Raw genomic sequence first — 22,299 nt, 5'->3', positions numbered from 1 at the left:
TGGTAGGACCCCTTAAAGGAGGAACCCACAAGCAAAAATACTTACTGTTCATGGTGGATAAATTCACCAAATGGATAGAGGCAAAGCCTGTTAAGACGGCCGAATCCGGACCGGTGATAGACTTCATATCAAGAGTAGTACACCGTTATGGCGTCCCCCATAGCATCATCACTAATAATGGCACGAACTTCACGGCTGACGAGGTCAAACCTGGTGCAAAAACATGGGCATCAAGCTCGACTACGCTTCAGTCTATCACCCTCAAACTAACGGTCAGGTCGAGCGAGCAAACGGTCTAATCATGAGCGGCATTAAACCCAGACTAGTGCGGTCCCTCAAGGAATCTAATACGCACTGGATAGAGGAGCTCGACTCCGTACTCTGGGGGCTGCGGACCATACCGAATCGCACTACTGGATTCACACCATTTTTTATGGTGTACGGCGCAGAGGCAGTTTTGCCCTCCGACATAATTCATGACTCACCTCGCGTGCGCATGTACGAAGAAAGAGAAGCCGAGCTCGATCGGCAGGACAGTTTGGACGCCTTGGAGGAGGAGCGCGACGTAGCAAAAGCCCGTTCCGCATTCTATCAACAGCAGGCTCGAAGATACTAAAGCTGAGAAGTACGGGCCAAAGCTTACAATGTTGGCGAATTAGTTCAACGCCTGCCGGACAAGAAAAAGGACAAACTCAAGCCCAAATGGGAGGGTCCCTTCATCATCGACCAAGTCCTGACCAGCGGCGCGTACCGTCTGCGGAATGCATCGGATAACCGACTGGAGCTGAACCCATGGAATGCAGCCCGTCTCCGAAGATTTTGTGCCTAGCGCCGGACTCGGGGTTCGTTTCCTTCCTCCGTCTATATTTTATACTTTAACTGTCTTTTATTTCTCTCCTTCTCCCTCCTTTTTTTGAAGCCGTTGAAGGCTCGTTTGCGCATTGTTCGCACACACTTGACGCGTTGTCCGCGCTCAATATACCTGGGGGCTTCTTTAACAGAAGCTTACTTCTACGGGCTTTATGCCCAACACATGTGTCACACTTCCGCATGCACCTTTTATTCACCATTATATGCATCGATATGACTTAAGTTTTGGCCAAGCTGGGTTGCCTGGCTCCTTTGCTTACCCCTACATTCCCAATTGTTCGGCTAGGTGGTAAAGGGAGCACCTCTGCAATTGTTACCGCCGGGTCAGCCAGACGCTTACCTCAGACTGGGTGAAGCCGAAAGCTAGCGTTCTTAAGGGAATATTCGGTCGGTGAACTAAAAGACGATTTCTTACTTATTCATTTATCTGCCACCAGATGTTTTTCTGCTTTTTTCGCAGTCCTGACATTCACTTTAGGGCATGCCTCCCAGGGAAAGGAACCCCTAACAGAACTATTCTCCCTGGAAGATGTTTCTTACTAACCATGTAATATAACATAACTAGTTGAGCACTTGTCTGATAGAGCAACAATGACCCCTACGCCTGGTCTCCACGCATGCCCCGGTTCTTACATAACCGCGAGGGTATTCGGACACACTCCGGACGGTAGGGTTCCGAGGTTGAAGCAAAAGGGTCCGCTACGACAAACGATCTACAATCCGGCTAGAAGGCATCTTACATGTCATTTTTCATTACATAGTCAACTTGACTGATTGTATTCCTCTTCAATACCATCTAATAGGCTGTCTAGTTTATAGTCCCGCTGGGAATACTTTGCGGCCAACTCTACTTGGCCGTACACAAAGCTCACAGGGATCTCCTTCCCATCAGGCCCCACGGGTCCGACCTCGGCCATGTGGTTTGGGTCAGCCTTCGTGTACCGCGTCTTCACCATGGCCCAGGCCTCCCTGGCACCTTGACGGCAGTCCGATATCGTCCATAGCCGGAAGCGCCGCCGTGCTCCCTGAAGCCTCTCTACAATCTCTCCAAGGCCTTCGGGTAGGGAGATGGATAGCCACAAGGCCTGGGCGACGTCTCTAATCACCTGCCGAACTCGTTCGTGCAGTTGTAGCAGCTCAGGAAGTAGGTCACCCGTTGAACCGGGCATTTCCTCTGCAGGACGACATGTGAGCATACCTATAGACATCTTTCTGTTAGTCGACTTCCTCGCCGAACTCTTCTTTTCAAAAAAGCTCGCTCAAGCACTTACTATAAATACCGCGATGAAGCCACCGATTCTCCTTAACGGAGTCAGACAGCTGGGCTCGAACATCCTTTAGTTCCTCACCCAGCTTGGTGTTGGCATCTTGGAGATTATTTTTCTCTTGCCTCACCCTTGTAAGCACATTCTCGCTGGCCTTTAATTGGCGCAGGAGAAGTTGCTTGTCCGGATCTAGTCCGGCGCCATCTGCAATATTATTGTCAGACTTATACACACGCCGCACTTCACAAAATTCTTATCTTTCGAAGTATATATTACCGGAGGGGGTCTCTGTGGCTCCCCCTGGGGAGGCTAGTGCGGCCTCAAGCTGGGCCTTGCACTCTTCAAGCTCCTGAGACAGTCGGGTATTCTTTTCCGTAAGATCCTGCACAACAAATGATCCTTAAATAAGTTCTCCTAACTAATTTTAAGTCTCGAGGGCTACTAGTATATATAACTGTCAAATTTCCTCACCCGTATGTCCTTTACATACTGCTCCGTGGCTCTGGCTAGACCATCTTGAGCGGCACGGAGGTGCGCGTCTCCCGAATTGAAGGCGTTCAATGCTTCTTGGGAGAAACATGCGTCATGAAGAACTGTCTGGCGGCGCCTGTGATTCATGGCGCTCTCCACCTCGGAGTTGGTGGCGGACAATCTGTCAGCATCCTCTGTCGGAGGAGCATCCGACGCACGCCTCGTGTTTACCTCCATTTCTGGTCCCGGCGTTGGAGCCTGGCTGGCGGAGGCTCGATTGGCCATCTCTCCGGACACAGTCCGGCGAGCGCTCTTTTTCCTGAAAAGAGCACCAGCGTCAATACACCTTCCCGGAATCAATCCTGGTAATACGGTGACACGCATTACCGTTGCGGCGGCGTTTCAGTCCGGACCGCACTTCTTTTCAGCCTGCTTGGCCGTGCTGCCTCTTGTTGGCTAGCCGCCACGGGCTCGGCCTCCCGCCTCGAAGGCACCCCCTGCAAAACACCATTGATATACGGTGATCAAAAATAAAGCACGTATGGGTAATTAGCAAGGTACTCGGGCTTCGGTCTCAGTTACCTGTGAGGCTGGAAGTATTCCGGTGTAGTCGACCGTAATGGCGACCAAGGGATTATCGATGCTTAGTTGGTGAAATACCCCATCGATCAGCTCCACCGATATGTCCGGATCCTCTTGGAAGGCCGGATCGAGGAACTGTTCTGGATCCTCGGGTTGCGGAGGCGGGCTGTTTATATTTTTTACGGCCTGACACAGTTCCTGTGTCGAGCTCACGAAATGAGATATATAACCATGGGAGTACGGATCGGATGTGCGGGAAAGGATATGTTCGCTTACCCAGCTTCGAGGATTGTTCATAGAAAATCCATTCAATGGACTGACGCGGAGGAAGTCCTCCTCTTCCCCCTTGTACAACGCGGACAAGATCTTCACCAGTTCGGCGACCGATCCCGGCCCCTTACGGCCATGACGGGTAGCATCGTCCTCCCCGTTGAAATCCCACATGGGGTGGCCCCTATATTGAAGTGGCTGCACCCCCCGCATAATGCATGTGGCCATGACACTGATCATGGTCAGTCCGGAATGAGCCAGCAACCTTATTCGGCTCATCAGGTAAAGGACGTCCTTGTCGCTGTTCCTCGGGGGGCTCCGTGGACGCCAACTTAGGCGTTTCTTCAAGGGAGCATTATTGAACTCCGGGAGACCGGTCCGAATGGGATCCGGTAGCGGGGCGTCTTCTATATAAAACCATTCCGAAGGCCAGTCTTCGGACGCCTTCTTCGGGGTTCCGGATAGATATCCGGTCCCGGCGATGCGCCATAGCTCGGCTCCGCCCACTTGATATATTGACCCCTCATGAGAACGGGGTACGAGGCAGAATAATCTCTTCCACAGCGCAAAATGAGCCTCGACGCCCAAAAACAGTTCGGAAAGGGCTACGAAGCCCGCGATGTGCAGAATGGAGGCAGGCGTAAGGTGGTGCAGCTGGAGGCCATAGAACTCTAGGAGCCCCCGGAGAAACGGATGTATTGGAAATCCGAGTCCTCTTATCAGATAAGAGACGAAGCATACCCGCTCTCCTTTGGAAGGGTCGGAGACGCTCTCCGCTTGTTTCCCGCCCTTGTAGGTGGCAAGTCCAGCTCGAACCGGAACCATGAAGGCCGGGGGAAGGAATCCCTTGGTTTGGAGCGTCACTAGCTTGCTATGCGGGACGTGGAAGATGGCCATTATTGGGCGTGGAAGCCAAGGAGCGCAGCATTTATCAGAAGTCGGACACTATTCGACAAGTATATGGAATTTGGAAAAGAACCTGCCTCGCAATGCCGAAGATAATCTACGCGCCGGACTCGTCGTCATAGAAGCCTGGTTCGGGGGCTACTGAGGGAGTTCTGTATTAGGGGGTGTCCGGATAGCCGAACTATCACCGTTGGCCGGACTCCTAGACTATGAAGATACAAGATTGAAGACTTTGTCCCGTGCCCGGATGGGACTTTCCTTGGCGTGGAAGGCAAGCTTGGCGATACGGATATGTAGATCTCCTACCATTGTAACCGACTCTGTGTAACCCTAACCCTCTCCGGTGTCTATATAAACCGGAGGGTTTTAGTCCGTAGGACGAACAACAATCATACCATAGGCTAGCTTTTAGGGTTTAGCCTCTCTGATATCGTGGTAGATCTACTCTTGTACTACCCATATCATCAATATTAATCAAGCAGGAGTAGGATTTTACCTTCATCGAGAGGGCCCGAACCTTGGTAAAAACATCGTATCCCTTGTTTCCTGTTATCATCCGCCTAGATGCACAGTTCGGGAACCCCTACCCGAGATCCGCCGGTTTTGACACCGACAACGACTCTTTGTTCCTCCCTACAAAGTCTTTAAAGGGCTTCGGTTCATTAAAGCCGGGCAAGCGTTTTATTTCTAAAAAAAGTACGTATATATTAACTTGTCGTAGAAAACAATGAGCACCTTCTCGCATATAAAAATAAAATAAAAGAATGAACACTACAGGCGGGTGAAGAAGGTCGAGCGGCACTGGGTATTCACAATTTTTATCAGACGCGACGCCGGGCTTTGTAAGACTTTCACGTACGCGTTGCCGGCCGTATCGCTATCCGAGTCCGGCCATCCTACGCAGGATGCTCTGCCGGCCGGCCGGTCGAAACCGTACGTGTCTGCTGGTTACAGGCTGCAGTTGCCTTGCACGACCAGGCATGGTTCCGGAAAGTCTTCTGCGTACGAGAGACGGCTCGGTCTTATACATACACAGGGAGGCGCATGATCGTTTCGTGTGTGGACTTTTGCATTCAGCACCCATGACCAGTACTAGCAGCTACTCCGGTGGGCGTGCACGAGCAAGGACCATGCCGCTGGCAATGGCAATGGCCCTGCTATGCTTGGCGATCATATCCGGTGGGTGCGAGGGGTGCACCAACGACGAGAGGGGGGCGCTTCTGGACATCCTCCGGGAGCTCTTCTATAACGACGACTTATCGCCGGGCTGGAATACTAGCACCACTACAGATTGCTGCCTGTGGGGGAGGGTGACCTGCAACTCCCCCGCAGGCCGTGTCACAGGCCTCGACCTGAGTAGGTCTGAACCTGTTGCCTCCAGCTCTAGGCTACTCAACACTACTATGTTCCTTCCCTTACAGGAGCTGCAGGAGTTGCACCTCAGTCGCCTCAAAATACAAGGATGCAAACCCGGTGCAGGTAATTTATTCAGACTCTAGATTCATTGAGGAGCTTTATATCTCCTTTTCACACCATATGTTTTACACACATTATAACTATTTTCGAATAAATTAGGCTATTCTCGGGCATGCTTTTTAGTGAGTGAAGTGCGCAGTAGGTCCTTAAACTATTTCAAGGGTGTTACATAGGTCCTCAAAGTATTAAAATCGTCATCCAGGTCCTCAAAGTATAGTAAGTGTCATGCTAGGCAAAATATAGGTCCTCGGACTACTTTAATGTTGAACTGATTCTGGACCTGGATGACACACTTATTACACTTTAAGGACCTAGACGATGATTTTCATAGTTCGAGGACCTACATGACACTCGTGAAATAGTTCAGGGACCTACAATGCATTTCACTCTTTTTTAGTTCATTAAAAGCAGTTTTAAGTGCATGGACCGTACACAAGTACAAACTCCTGGCAGCTGTTTTATTAACAAAGTTAAGACACGGACTCATACAAACGCGCGCTCTAGATAGTCCTGAGTTCCAAATAGTCCTTGAGTGTGGATTTTCTATCCTACCATGTAGCTACACTTTCTATCTAGTCCATCCAGCTTTGTAACAAGATCCGTGTTGCCTTTATATAAAAAAGAATAGTTTGTACGCATGAATTTTGATGCAAAAAATGGATGGTCTAGATTAAAGGTACATGCTATTAGAGTCACAGCCACAACTTTCCCCTCCTGATAAACTGATTTTCTTTACAAAGATTTAAAATATCAATAAAGGTTCTGCTAGAATTGCAGTCAATATCCCAAAGACAATTTCAAGCCACACGTTGTTAGATCTCAACTAATTCTTAGTCGATTGAGAATTAGCACGGAGTTTCACTAGTTATTCTAGAATGAGAACGTGAAAAAATTGCGCAAAAAACTGATTATTTGCGTCAACTAAGAGATAAAAGAATTCCTCTTGTTTTATTACATTATACCAATGTTCACATGTTTGGACGTGTTTTTAGATTTCAATTTTGTAGCACTCTTTCATGTGTGAATGCCTTTCTATAAAATGGGAACCTAAAAAGGTGCTTGCTCTGCAACATTCTATATATACACCATTAGAGTGTTTTTTTAGCATATTCTAGAAAACCCATAAGAGACGAGACGACACTATCCAGAAACACCCTGGGATTTAATATTTTTTTTGGATAAATTAGCAATTTTTTTGATTGATTTAATTCGTGAATAAATCATGATGAACAAAAGCAGTATTAATCTCATACTGATATGTAGACATGCGAGTGCATAGAACATGCATATCTACGAACATACTAGATGTTGCAAACGCATAAGCCAGCAAAACACCGATGAACATATTATACTCTCCAGTCAGAAAGGACAAAGCGGCGACGAAAATGACGGCGTTCTCCGCAGTAGTCTTGTTGGCGGTCTCATCAACCATGGTGATGTCGGGGAGATCGAGGACGTAGTCAAAGTAGAGGACGGAGATAAACAACATCGAGGAGTCGCGCTAAGCCGCTCCCTAAAAACCTAATCGCCCTTCTCCTGGTGTGGCATTACAAATGACGGGGTTACAGATGCCTGCTCTCCCATATCATCGTGCATGTGATGGACGGGATGGCATCACAGGAAGAAGCGGTTAGAAGAATGACGTTGGGTGGTGCGTTAGGAGGCAAAGCAGATGCAATCCGATCACGTGATGGCTAGGGTTGCCACCACCTCCAATATGTCTCTCTCTCCCCTCTCTCTCTCTCTCTATATATATATTATATATATATATATATATATATATATATATATATATATATATATATATATATATAATATATATATATATATATATATATTCCATTTTGGTAGGGAGACGTGGGGCTAGGCCCACGACCAAGTTCGTGAATGACTCATAACTAGTTGCCAATTCATTATCCGTTCCTGACCTGCAAAAGGAAGCGCACACATGACATAGGTCTGAACACGGCTTGAGCTCGTTCACGAAACATGACGTGCGCACAGGCGAGGCTTGGCATGCGGCAGGGGAGGAGCACAGGGGAATCACTAATCTTCTCAAACTCCAATAGCAGGTAGAAGAGAATTCTTTGTAAGGAGGTCTCTGCCCCCCCACTCTCAGGGTGGTACTAGACTTTTCATGATCTCATGACACCCCTCACCGGCCTTTGCAATTTTCCAGGACTTATTTCATTTATGGGCCCAAGGGCCATCTATAATTCAACAACCCCCACCTGATCTCGAAGGCACATGCATTGTCCTCTTTTCCAAACATTATTTTGATATACCATCATTTTTAGTGGAGACCGGTTAAGAATGAGCATCCACCTAGAGTAGAGAGCTACAGTTCTCCACAATTGAATAATGGATAATATCTTGAATTGTCAGTTTGGCGTAAAGAAGTCCCACCAATTATCTTACTGATACTAGGTTGCCGAAGGCTAACCTGATGGTGGAGCATATTAGTCACACTACAGGCCTATTCACGAGCTTACCAAAGATTACCCTATACCAGCTGTCGGGATCATATAGGTGTTTTATTCCAAAGATTGCTATGTACAATAACATGTTGCTTATACAAACCTCAGAACTTATTAAGACAAAAGTCATGCCGCCATACAGATTGTGAGAGCATTGCACTCCAACGGAGTAGGACAGTAAGGTTATTCTCGTCTAGTGTACCAATATTCTTTTCCATGTCCTACTTCATGGGATCTCTGGTCACATAGGTTGGGTTACCACCATGGAAACTCATGTTGGTCTTGTACCCATCTCCCTCGATGCATTATCTATCAGAAAACGTGATAGCCCTTTAGTGAAGAGATCTAGTAGATTCTTAGACGTTAATATAATCCAGCGCTATTACTCCAGAGTTTCTTAAATATCTTACAAAACTCAATCTTCTTCTTATATGCTTAATGTGTTGCGTGTTGTCTTGAAACTGCCTGCTTTGGCAAGCACTATCTGATGGTCACAGTTCATGAGGATAGCCGGAATTGTCCTTTCAACCATGAGAAAGTCCATCAAAAGCACTTGAAGCCATTCTATTTCAGTGCATGATTTCTCTAATGTGGTGAGTTATGCTTCCATTGTTGAATTCTTTAAGATGGTTTTCTTTCAAGACTTCCATGAAATAGCACCACCTTCAAGTTTAAAAACATATCCACTTTTAGCATTTATCTCATCAACATCAGAAATCGAATTTGAATCACTATAACCTTCAAGTACCATTGAATAGCCGATATACTGAATTCCATGACTCATCATACCTTTCAGATAGTGTATAGATCTTTTAGCAACACGCCAATGTACATCTCACGGATTAGAAACAAACCGGCTCAGTATGCTCATAGAAAATGCGATATTAGGCCTCATAAGGCAAGCTAGGTAAATAAGTGAGCCAATCACTTGAGAGTATCTCAACTGATCTATAGTTGTTCCTTCAAACTTTCGAAAGGACCCACTTGGGTCATATATATGGTGGTGGAGAAGGTTTGTGATCTGAACTTCCAAAGCAATTCAGAATCTTCTCAACATAGTGGGAATGCACAAGTGTAATCACATTCTCTTTATCTCTCAATAGCTTGATGTTCAAGATAACGTTAGCCAGACCAACGTCTTTCATCTAAAATTTATGCGATAGAAAATTCTTAGCCTCCTTAATGACTTTGAGGTTGATTCCAAATATAAGTATGTCATCAACACACAAGTACATTATAACTCCTTTGCCCCCAACATGGTGATAATATACACATTTGCCAGCTTCATTAACAACAAAGCCAACATAAGTTGAAGTTTTGTCAAACACAACTTAGGTATTTGTTTGAGGACATACAAAGATATTGAGAACTTGCACACCTATCATACGTAACCATCTACAACAAAGCCATCTGGATTTTCCATGTAGACTTCCTCACCCAGATCTCCCTTTAAGAAAGACATCTTGATGTCTATCTGATGAATGATAAGTCAATGTGAGTCACCAATGAGACTAACACTCAAAGGGTGGCCAGTCCAGCCACATGTGAGAAACTACTGAAGAAAGCTTTGCCTTCCTTCTGGGCATAATCCTTGGCCACAAGCCTATCCTTGCACTTTTCATTTGTACCATCGGTCCTTGGCTTCTTTTTGAACACCCACTTACATACCAATAGCTTTGCAACCATAGGGACGATCAGTGATCTCTCATGTCCGTTAGCCATGATGGAAATCCATCTCGTTACGGACGACATCCTTCCAGTAGTCAACATCTGAAGATACATAAGTTTTTGAAATAGAATTGAGAGTATCACCCACACGGTACGCAATGAAACCATCACCAAAGCACTTTGCAGTCATTTGTCTCTTGCTCCTAACAGGAGCTTCATTGGCTTCCTTCACATGATTTTCATCATGTCTTCATTCATAATATTCCACAGGAAGGATTTCAGGTTCATGAGTCTTACTAGATTCATGTATAAAAGTTCTTTGCATGTCTTTCATATGAAAAATATAGAATGCGTCATCTTTAAAATTCATAATCATACCGACCTTCATGTCAGATGTTAGGGAACGTAGTAATTTCAAAAATTTCCTACGCACACGCAAGATCATGGTGATGTATAGCAACGAGAGGGGAGTGTGTTGTCCACGTACCCTCGTAGACCGAAAGCGGAAGCGTTAGCACAACGCGGTTGATGTAGTCGTACGTCTTCACAATCCGACCGATCAAGTACCGAATGCATGGCACCTCCGAGTTCAGCACACGTTCAGCTCGATGACGTCCCTCGAACTCCGATCCAGCCAAGCTTTGAGGGAGAGTTCCATCAGCACGACAGCGTGGTGACGATGATGATGTTCTACCGACGCAGGTCTTCGCATAAGCACCGCTACGAATATTATCGAGGTGGATTATTGTGGAGGGGGGCACCGCACACGGCTAAGAGATCTCCAGGATCAATTTTTGTGTCCTAAGGGGGTGCCTCCCTCCCCGTATATAAAGGAGTGGAGGAGGGGAGGGGGCCGGCCACCCTTGGCGCGCCCCATGAGGAGTCCTACTCCCAGCAGGAGTAGGACTCCCCCCTTCCTTGTTGGAGTAGCAGAGGAGAGGGAAGGAGAGAGGGGGAAAGGAAAGGGGGGGGGGCGCCCCCTCCTTGTCCAATTCGTACTTAGGGGGGAAGGGGCGCGCGGCTGCCGCTTGGCCGCCTCTCCTCTTCCACCACTTGGGCCCATGAGGCCCATTAACCTCCGGGGGGGTTCCAGTAACCCCCGGTACTCTGGTATATATCCGATAACCCCCGAATCCATTCTGATGTCTGAATATAGTCGTCCAATATATCAATCTTCATGTCTCGACCATTTGAACACTCCTCGTCATGTCCGTGATCATATCCGGGACTCCGAACTACCTTCGGTACATCAAAACATATAAACTCATAATATAAACGTCATCTAACTTTAAGCGTTCGGACCCTACGGGTATGAGAACTATGTAGACATGACCGAGACACATCTCCGGTCAATAACCAATAGCGGAACCTGGATGCTCATATTGGCTCCCACATATTCTACGAAGATCTTTATCGGTCAAACCGTATAACATCATACGTTGTTCCCTTTGTCATCGACATGTTACTTACCCGAGATTCAATCGTCGGTATCTCAATACCTAGTTCAATCTCGTTACCGGTAAGTCTCTTTACTCGTTCCGTAATACATCATCCTGCAACTAACTAATTAGTTACAATGGTTGCAAGGCTTATAGTGATGTGCATTACCGAGTGGGCCCAGAGATACCTCTCCGACAATCGGAGTGACAAATCCTAATCTCGAAATACGCCAACCCAACAAGTACCTTCGGAGACACCTGTAGAGCACCTTTATAATCACCCAGTTATGTTGTGACGTTTGGTAGCACACAAAGTGTTCCTCCGGTAAACGGGAGTTGCATAATCTCATAGTTACATGAACATGTATAAGTCATGAAGAAAGCAATAGCAACATACTAAACGATCAAGTGCTAAGCTAACGGAATGGGTCAAGTCAATCACATCATTCTCCTAATGATGTGATCCCGTTAATCAAATGACAACTCATGTATATGGTTAGGAAACTTAACCATCTTTGATTAACGAGATAGTCAAGTAGAGGCATACTAGTGACACTATGTTTGTCTATGTATTCACACATGTATTATGTTTCTGGTTAATACAATTATAGAATGAATAATAAACATTTATCATGAAATAAGAAAATAAATAATAACTTTATTATTGCCTCTAGGGCATATTTCCTTCATCAGATACCTCATATTTGACCACTAGAAATCTATAGCTAACATTACGATTATCATAGCCCAGAAAAACACTGTCCATAGTCTTTGGTCCAAGATTATGCTTTTTGGTAATCAACACATTTCCTTTTGCAAAGATCCTCAAGTGCCCAAGTAAGAGAATGTCGTTCTTTTCTTATTACATTGCATATAGGGAGTAACACTGGTTGAAATCAAGGCACTAGTCCCAGTTCCAGAGGGCCTTTAGTCCCGGTTCTGCCATTGGGACAAAATGATCGGGACTAAAGCCCACCACTTTTAGTCCCGATCGTCTTACGAACCGGGACTAAAGGGGCTCCACGTGGCCGCTGTGGGGAGCCCAGGCAGGAGGACCTTTAGTTCCGGTTGGTAACACCGACCGGGACTAAAAGGCAGCCACACGTCAGCAGCTGCCAGGCACTGGTTTTTTTCGGAAGGAGGGGTTTAGGGGTTTTGGAGGGTTTAGGCGTTTCAGATTGTGTTATCTAGCTACTATATATAGAGAGAAGTGACCTCTCTTTCTCCGTGCTTGGTCGATGCTAGCTACTACATAGAGAGAGAACTCGACGCTAGCTAGTAAGCAATGAAGGAACCATTAATTACACAACATTGTCATGATCAATATATAGAGAGAAGTGACCTCTCTTTCTACATGCTTGTTGGTCGAACAACAAGTTTTCATATATCTATTCGACGCTACTACATATAGTACACGTTGATGCATATATACAATATAACATCTCTTACAATCTCTAACATCATCTACCAAAATCGCATTGCAAATCCCGATGGTATTCTCCCTCTTCAGGTATGATGTGGTCAACAAAGAATCCCGCCAATTTCTCTTGAATTGCTCTTATGCGATCATTTGGTAGGAGTTCGTTACGCTTCTCCCAGATCTAATTTAAAGAATGTGGTCAATACATATATATGAATGAAACTCAACACACAATTGATGGTAATAAAATAAAATTGTGAATATTGTTTACGTACTTCAAATTGTTGGTCAGAGAAGGCCTGCTCAGAGGTCGAGTGGCGCATTAGAGCCTCAAGTGCCCAAGTAAGAGACTGTCGTTCTTTTCTTATTACATTGCATATACGGAGTAATTAATCTCATTATCCTTCATGAGAACCTTATTCGGGACATGACATGATGCCACTATAGCCTACCCCCACCATGCCTAGGAAATAACATGACGTTAACCAAATAAGTTAAGAGTACTTTTTTCTGTTAGGCAACTTCGTTTGACCAGGGTGATCAAGAATAGGAAATCATCCTATCATGAATAATACCATGGTCAACGCAAAATAAATTGAAATCATTCAAAAAATACTCGCCACCATGCTCAGGCGAACTTTGTTTTATTTTCATGTAGATTTTCAACTCTAGTGGTGCAGCGCCTCACCATTAAAAAAATACACATAGTAGAATCTAGGGGAATCATCTATCAACGTCATGAAATATTTCTTTCCTCCTTTAGTCAACACACCATTCATCTCACATAGATCAGAATCTATGCGCTCTAATGGTGCCAAGTGTCTCTCCTCTAGCGTCTTCCGAGGCTTGCGAGGTTGCTTTCATTACACACATGCATGACACTTGGGCCCCCTTTGTTTGGGCTACAGATTCATGAGAATCACTATAGCTATGGATTCCTGAGAATCAGCTGTGGCTCTGGATTTCTGAGAATCAAAATCTAGTTGCTTGTTCACTTCGTGTTGAACGACTGTAGGAGTTGAGGGTGTTGTGAAATGTTAGTAACTTCCCCAAGGCTCGGGCGGCGCAGGTGGAGTCGGGGGGGGGGGGGGGGGGGGGGGGGGGGGGCAAGGTGGACCTCCGGTGTGTGTACCTGGACCTCAAGCCAGAGAGGGGCAGTGGTGCCGCTGGCGGAGATCAGGAGCGGTTGCGGCTGCTGAGACCAGGGGCAGCGGCAGAGATCATGGACGACACATCTCAGGTGGAGCTACGGAGAGAGCGCTTAACAAAGCTCGTGGACAGAGTATGTGGAGCGGCGAGCCGCCATGAGACACATGTCGTTGTGCTGATCGGGCTGATGAAGGTGGCGGTGGCCGAAACCCTAGAGAGCCATCGCCTCTCCATTCTACCTTCCTCATGCATTTGGCTGGGGAAGAAAGAGCGAGGTGGAGGAGAACTATCCGTGGAGGAAACTGGGGTGGGCGTGCTGTGTCATTTTTTTGGTAATAACTGGGAGAACTTGGCTAATCGATTCTTGATAGCTAATGTGAAAATCTGAGTCTTTGTTTGATATTCGGATTTTGGATGTGCTAGAATTTGAGAATCTCTAGCTGAAGCCCCAACAAAGGCCACCTTAGAGCCTTTGGCTAAGGTGAACTAGGGATTAGATTAAGTTTATCTAGTCGCATCATACAATTGGAGTTGAAGTGACAAAGAATTGATGAATATGATTGAGGATTTTTATCATAAAAATTCGCGTGGGAAAGGCAGAGCAAACCTCCACAGTCATACCATTTTTGAATAGAAGTCCATATTTTGATATGAATACTTTATTAGATTTTGATACTAACTTAATAAAGCCTTCTTTACATATAAGGGAGGCACTAACAAGATTCTTTTTGATAACGGGGACATGTTGCATGTTCTTCAGTTGCACGATCTTTCCCGAAGTAAACTTCTGATCTACCATGCCAGCACCATGAACAAAAGCATACACGATGTTCCCTGTTCAATCTCATTCGACCTGGTAAGATTAAAAGAACAAAATATCAAAACAAACATGAATATTTGCACCTACATCAGCTCACCAATCGGTAGACTGACAAACTGGTAGCATGGTAAATAAATTACCGTACCCGAGTGATTCATTATTGTTGATGCTCATGGTCACATTGATAGACTTGGAGTTTTTCCCTGGCTTCTTGAATATCTATGGGTAGTTGGATGCCCAATGACCATCCCTTGTGTAATTTAAGCAACCATCTTCTTACCATTTTCTTGTTATTTTTAGCCTTCTTTTTTAAGTTGGTATTTTGCTGGACCATCTTCTTTTCCTTGAGCTTGTGGAAGTTTTTCTGCATCACTTTGGTGCTAGAAGGTCCCTCGGCCGCTTTGCCATGCGAGCCCTTTGCTCCTTAGTTCTCTTCAACACTCATATGAGCGATGACAGCCTCCTCAAAGAATTCACGTCTCTACTATTTCAGAGAAGTAGCAAAGCTCCTTCAAGGAGGGAGTTTAAGAAATTTGCATCTCGCGAAACTTGTTCGGTAAATCACACTTCATGATTTGAGCTCCTTAGCATACATTGTATCTCACGAGTCTAGTACAAAACCGAACGGTTCTCAACCATTTTGTAGTTATGGAACTGCCTCCTTAAACGCCTTCTCCTGACTAGGAGTAATCATTCCATAAGTAGTGTCACCAGCAACCTAGAACACATTCATCGTTCTGAGACACAAGGTAGTTCTAGTCTATGCAAGCTTCAAGGGGACACTCGTAAAGGGGTTTGGTTTCAAGGTAGAAGCAAAGCCTTTAATAAAAAATTGCTTACAAAAGTTATGTTTTTGGATTGTTGGATAAATTAGCAATTTTATAATTGATTTAATCCATGAATAAATCATAATGATAGCAAAAATATTGTTATTATCATATTCATATGTAAACATGTGAGTGTGTACTAGACATAGAGCATGTGTATGTATGAACATACTTGATAATCCAAGCACATAAGCCAGTAAAACAGGGATAAACAGATCACCCTCCAGTCAGTAATAATAAGACCGCGACGGCGACAACAACGTTCTCAGCAATAGTCTTATTGGTGGTGTCGTCAACCGTGGTAATGTCGGAGAGCCCAAGTACGTAGTCGAAGTAGAGGACGAGGACGAACAATTGAGCAGTCACACCGAGGCACTCCCCGAAAACCTAATCGTTCTTCTCGTGATGGATGTTCACAAGCCATAGGGTTTCGGAGGCTCGCTCTCTTGTACTATCGTGCATGCGGTGGACAAGGTGGGATTGTTGGAATCAGCAACAGTGAGAGGAATGACTGTGGGTGATGCATGAGGAGGCATAGGAGACACGATATCAGGTGACAGATAGGGTTGCCACTGCCTCCAAGATATATGCAGTTGGGTAGGGAGACATGGGGCTGGGCCGATGAGCGAGTCCGCAACATCCCATGAACCGATGTCTTGGATTCATAGCACGTCTGTTTTTTTAGAAAAGGAGGATGACCCCCGGCCTCTGCATCTGGGCGATGCATACGGCCACTTTATTAATTATTCTCATAAGACCTTACAAAGCAATACAACAGCAAGATTAAAGCCACCATCTAAGAAACAACTATCGCTACACCTATTCAATTGATGAAGGGGCGCAGATAGTCTGGGCCTAATACCAAACAGACATCGCAGCCAAACCTAAACATCTAAGACCTGAGGTCCCAACCAGGACGCCTGTCGGGTATGGGGAACCTACCAGTCTGGCGCACTCCTCAACCAGGACGCCTGCCAGGTATGAGGCCACCGCAGCCACCTACCACCAATCCATCTTCAGAGCTATACTGTTACATGTACCGTGCCAGGTCTCTCTGCCATCGACGCCACCACAACGCCCGACAACGTCGTCCTCCTGCGCGAGTCCATCCTCCCACAGCGAACTCCGAATCTGCACTGCGCCACGCCGTCAAGATCCGTCGCCATCAGTGTGTAGGATGAAGCACCGCTCCACCAAAGAATCCGTCCTCTGGTCCCTCGATCACGTGTGTACCTCCAAGAATGACGCCCCCAAGGGAGGAACGACACCAGAGCTCCGCCGTCATCTGATCATCCGATCTGGGGTTTCCCCCGGAGGTACCAGAGAGTGGCCTTGAACTTCTCCATGGCGATGCCTTCAAGAAGGGAACGACGCAGATAGCGCCGCCACCGCCGGCCTTAGCAGGAGCCGAAGGCAAGTTTTCACCCAGATCAGTTCGAAGGGATCCAACTCTTGTACCCGGGCCGCCGTCACCACCAGCACCACCAGGCCGACCCTGGAGTACCGGCATATCAGCGAGCCGCCGGCACCACCACATCCAGATCGCCGGCCACGCCGGGCCGCCGCCATCCCTCGTGCCGTCCGGGTCAGAGGCGGAGCCGCCGACCGCGCACAGGGACCGCCGCCGCCTGCACACGCCGGAGCGCCACCGAGATAAAGCGCACACATGACATAGGTCTGAGTTCAGCTTAACTCGTTCACGAAGCACAACGAGCGGGGTGGGCGTGACATGGCATGGTAAGGCAGGTGATGGAGGAGCGCGTAGGAACCACTAATATTTTCAAACTCTAATAGCACGTGGAAGAGAATCCCTAATAAGGAGGTCACAACTCTCCTCTCCACTCCCATGGTGGTACTAAACTTCCCACTATCATGACACCCCACATCGGACTTTGAGAGTACCAGGAATTATTTCATTTATGGGCCCAATGCCCAACTATAATTCAACAAATATAAACAATACTCATAAATTAGGGTTCTATATGATTGTTATTCTAGTTGATCATTCTCAAAATAATTTAGGGTCCTATATGGAAGGTTTTATGGTTCATCGTTCTCAAAATAATTTTAGGTCTTATATGGAAGGTTTGGTTCATAATTCATGTCGGACCCTAAGGGAGATACGGTCATAAGTGCATTTTTTCTTTTGCTTGGACTCCTTGCGTTATTGTTCATTTTACCTCATAGGCTGATTTGTTTATTTATTCCTCGTAGGCTTTGAAGTATGGTCAAAATTAGAAAAACTAAAAATTCTTGATTTATCATATAATGATAAATTAATGGAGAGTGCCATCCCATCCTTGGTCGCAATTGTATCGCTACGGTCCCTATTCCTCAACGGGAATGACTTCAGCTCCAATCTGACAATACAACGTGAGCTTTTAGTTATGCTGAGGACTATTTAAACTTTTTTTGCAGTGATCTATTTCTGCCAACGTCATCTTCCAAATATTTTCTCATGGTTTACCATGCTATTTATTGTACAGAACTCAGCATAATGAAATTGGATACTCTTGATATAGGCAATAATGATATCCAAGGCACCATACCAACAGGTAAATGATGCATCGTGTGTGTACAATGCCGGGATATGGTAGCACGGTGCATTAAAGACTAATTACTAACTGTTTCCTTTACAGATATTTGCAACATGAGAGATCTTCAAGTGTTATATCTCAGTGACAATCTTTTATTTGGAGAGATCCCATCATGCATGCAAAATCTGACTTCTCTCAGAATTCTCGGTCTGTCAGAAAATAATAGATTAATAGTAAAGTTCCCCTCTCTTCTCTTTGCAAAACTCACATCGTTGGAGAAACTTTCACTCGTAAATAACTCTCTTGAAGGAGTTCTGTCGCTGAGTTCCTTACAAAATCATAGACAATTGACTAAACTGGAACTTGCAAGCAGCGGTAACAACTTTCATGTGCAAACTGAGAATCCAGCAACAGATTTGCCAGCTCAGATTCAGGTTCTAGTGCTGCGAAATTGCAACCTTAATGGCAATTCAGGCATCGTACCAAGTTTCTTGTTGCATCAACATAAACTAGAGTCGGTCGATATGTCTAACAACAACCTAAGTGGTAACTTCCCTTCATGGTTGATAGAAAATAATGTCAACCTATCACACTTAGTTCTGGGTAGTAACTCCTTTGCAGGTCCTCTTCTTCCATCCAAAGTACACACCAGTTTGCAATGGTTGGATGCATCTTCTAACAGGCTAAGCATATTACCTGTTGACATTAACATCACATTACCAAATCTGAGTTACATATCCTTATCAGGGAATTCTTATATGGGCAACTTTCCTTCTTCCTTTAGCTACATGAATAGTCTACAGTATTTAGACTTGTCATACAACAATTTCTTAGATGACATTGCGGCTGCTTTTGTTGGAAATATGTCAAATATCATTGGTCTAAAACTGTCTGGAAACCATTTCTATGGGTCGTTCTCTCCAAACATACTATTACCTGCCGTTAAACATCTATTGCTCAGTGATAATGAAATCGCTGGGAAAATTCCTGAGAAGTTATGTGACAGTCTGATACTTATGACATTTGATGCTAGCAATAACAAGTTGACCGGCCCGCTCCCTACTTGCATATCCGCACTCTCAGAACTTGCCATTTTGAATTTAAGAGGGAACTCATTGGCTGGATCGATTCCGTCGGAAGTATGCGGCCTGCGAAAGCTTGTGTTTCTTGATGTGTCGGAAAATAACCTTTCTGGTCCAGTGCATTGCTTACCGGATCTATGCTACCTTCATATGAGTAGAAACCGATTAAATGGAACCTTTCCTATTCCATTGTACTCGAGAAATAATATCTATACAATGGATCTCCAAGAAAACCAATTCAGTGGTGTCCTTCCAAAGCTGATAGGGAAGTCCTTTCCAAAGCTAAAAGTACTGTTATTAAAAGATAATATGTTCGAAGGGACAGTTCCAAATGATATATGCAGTTTGAAGTATCTGCGTCTACTAGATTTGTCTCATAATAGACTATCGGGGGAGTTACCTTTATGCATGAACATTATGGGATCCGATGACAGTTTATTTGATTTCCAACCTGGTTTTGGAACTTTTCCTGTTTTATTCAATGTTATTGGGCTGCCAGATCAAGAGGAATTCATGACCAAGGGCAGGCAGGACAATTACAGGGGAAACATACTCAACTACATGACTGGACTTGATTTCTCTTCGAACCAGTTGAAAGGATCCATTCATGAAAATATAGGTGGCATGAAATGGTTAAGGGCATTGAATTTCTCGGAAAATAACTTTGATGGATCAATACCACAGTCCTTGTCAAATTTAAGTTATCTGGAGAGCTTGGATCTCTCGCACAACAAGTTGGCAGGCCAAATACCTTCAGAGCTAGCAGCATTACCGTCCCTTGCGGTGTTCTCAGTGGCATACAACAACCTGTCTGGTCCGACGCCAGGAATAAAGGGGCAGTTCATCACATTTGATCAGAGCAGCTACGAAGGAAATCCATATCTCTGTGGCCCACCATTGTTGAGTTGCTCTGAGGCGCCGTCAGTTCCCGAGCTTGAAGAAAATAAGGAAGATGATAAAGTTGATGATATAATCCTGTTTGGCTGTTCAGCAATGTTTTACATGGTTGGTTTCTGGACTTCCTTGGGTGTGCTTTACTTCAAGACAAGCTGGCGATGGTCATGGTTTTCTGCCGTGGACAAGTTCAGCGATTTTGCAATGCTTAAGTTGGCTATATACACAAGAAATATACGTATCACCAATTGACCTTTCCGGAGGGCTGAATAATTCGTCATGTGGTTACCTTTTTGTGATACAAGTAGAATACTTAAAAAGTTGTGTGATGTAATTTAGAACATTCTCGATAGATAAGTTCTGTAATAAGGCTGTGACGTTCTCTTATACTTTGTTTGGTCGCCAGTGCCTGCCACAGTACACCGTTACCGTTGACGATAGGCAAAAGTGCAGCGCTCATTGAGTTGCAAAATAGTAAGAGATTGATCGTCTAACTTACCGTGTTTGCAAGGGTTTGCGTCAGCCGGTTGATATCTTCGGCAGGGACATCTGAATTTGGCTTAACGGCATGCTCATTTCTTCATTACATCGGTGTTAGCTACAAAGAAAGGTTGACAAGAAAGATACATGCATGCTCCGTGCTCAAGGCAGCAACACTGACCTGTCCGGTGCATGATCATTTTCGCTCAAAGCTGGCAAGACCTCTGTCTTGGAATACAGGAGGCTGTGGTGGCTCACACCGGCTATTCCTTGCTGCTCTAGAATCTCTATGTGCTGCCTCAGTGACTCATCCCTAGACGGAAGTTACAGTACAGGGAAACATAATAAATGACTAGTGAAGCCAAATTAACAACATGGAATTGTCAGTTAACTGTTGCTATATATCAGGGATCATGTCAAACAGCTCCCTGACCAGCTAACAAATTCAGCTGAAACTAGATGTTAGATTTTTTTTTGGTACCCCATATCTGTCAAAATGTCTACTGCGTCCGATCCATATTACTTTTCTTTGATTTGTCTAGATATATCTAGACAAATCAAAGACAAGTAATATGAATCGGAGGAAGCACCAAACTCTAAACCTCAAGATTTTGATGTGTATGTCAAAAATAATTTCAGTAAAGCCATAGTTGATAGCATCGTATTTAGTCAGATGAAATCAACTGTCTTACATGTCAAGCTGATGTTCATGCTCTTTTTGCAATTGCTTTTGCGTAGGGGAGATGTCAAAACCTTGTGCCGGTAGGCTAAGAAGCTCCTGAATGTCCTGAAGATACATACACAAGTAACCTTACCAGTCACTGTTTATATCCTTAATCCATGACCGATGAATAGCGGTGCAATCAGGATCACAATGTTACCCTCTGGTTGAAGTAGCGTGTTTGTTCTTTCTGCTCAGTGGCTGTCCTAAACAAACCCCACTTGAAGACCTGGAAAAAATAATTATGTGACTCAAGGAATTCAAGCTTCAGAAGTTCAGATATCATATGAAAAACAATAGTTGAGTAAAAGAATTCTAGATCATATTCAAACCTGCATTCTATATATCTGTTCTTCAACAGTTCCAGCTGTCATCAAGCGGTATACAATCACATCTTTTGTCTGTCCAATTCGATAAGCACGATCGCCAGCCTGACTGTCGACACTGTGAATACGCAGATTGTGTTAGAAGTAAGAGAACATGCATCCTATAAAACAAAAAGAAATTAATGTGCTCGATCAGATTGAGTCAGGGTTATTATACCTTGGATTCCAAGCAGGGTCGACTACTATGACGCGATCTGCCTTGGTGAGTGTAAGTCCAAGACCACCGACTTTGGTAGTCAGTAAAAATATTGGAGTTCCAGAACCCTCCTGGAAATCCTGGAGATGCAATTGCAGAAATTGAAGAAACATATTATATACGTATAATTGAGTCCATTAACACATCATAAAAAAAGGTTAAATAGGAATAATAACCTTCACAATCCTTTCCCTCTCTGAGATCTTGGTGGTACCATAGATGCGAAAAAACTTGTAGCCCTCTACTGATATAACTTGCTGTTGCAATAACCGAATGTTACAACACAGGATGTAGGTAAGCATCATCATTTCAGAAATGATTATAGGCACTCACCCAAAATGTAATTTGAATCGAAGAGCACAA

General features: G+C 44.9%; 1 protein-coding gene across 1 annotated transcript; it reads left to right on the top strand.

Moving 5' to 3' along the window:
* Positions 1–5,482: 5,482 nt before the first annotated feature.
* Positions 5,483–20,405, top strand: LOC123155876 (receptor-like protein 15). The gene is made up of 4 exons (XM_044574021.1): positions 5,483–5,843; positions 17,855–18,013; positions 18,127–18,195; positions 18,280–20,405. Exons 1-4 carry the CDS (start codon positions 5,495–5,497, stop codon positions 20,403–20,405), a joined length of 2,703 nt encoding a protein of 900 aa, XP_044429956.1. The 5' UTR covers positions 5,483–5,494.
* The last annotated feature ends 1,894 nt before the right edge of the window (positions 20,406–22,299 follow it).

This window comes from Triticum aestivum, chromosome 7B, assembly GCF_018294505.1.
Source record: "Triticum aestivum cultivar Chinese Spring chromosome 7B, IWGSC CS RefSeq v2.1, whole genome shotgun sequence".
NCBI lineage: Eukaryota > Viridiplantae > Streptophyta > Magnoliopsida > Poales > Poaceae > Triticum > Triticum aestivum.
Note: the sequence above shows the minus strand (reverse complement) of the source record. Positions and strands in the feature narration are given on the sequence as shown.

What these genes read in the sequence shown, in the direction of transcription:
- LOC123155876 (XM_044574021.1), top strand. Translation starts at nt 5,495, where the DNA reads ATGCCGCTGGCAATGGCAATGGCCCTGCTATGCTTGGCGATCATATCC. An exon ending in CTCCAATCTGACAATACAAC is followed by an intron (nt 18,014 to 18,126) that starts GTGAGCTTTTAG and finishes TTTATTGTACAG; the next exon opens with AACTCAGCATAATGAAATTG. An exon ending in CCAAGGCACCATACCAACAG is followed by an intron (nt 18,196 to 18,279) that starts GTAAATGATGCA and finishes TTTCCTTTACAG; the next exon opens with ATATTTGCAACATGAGAGAT.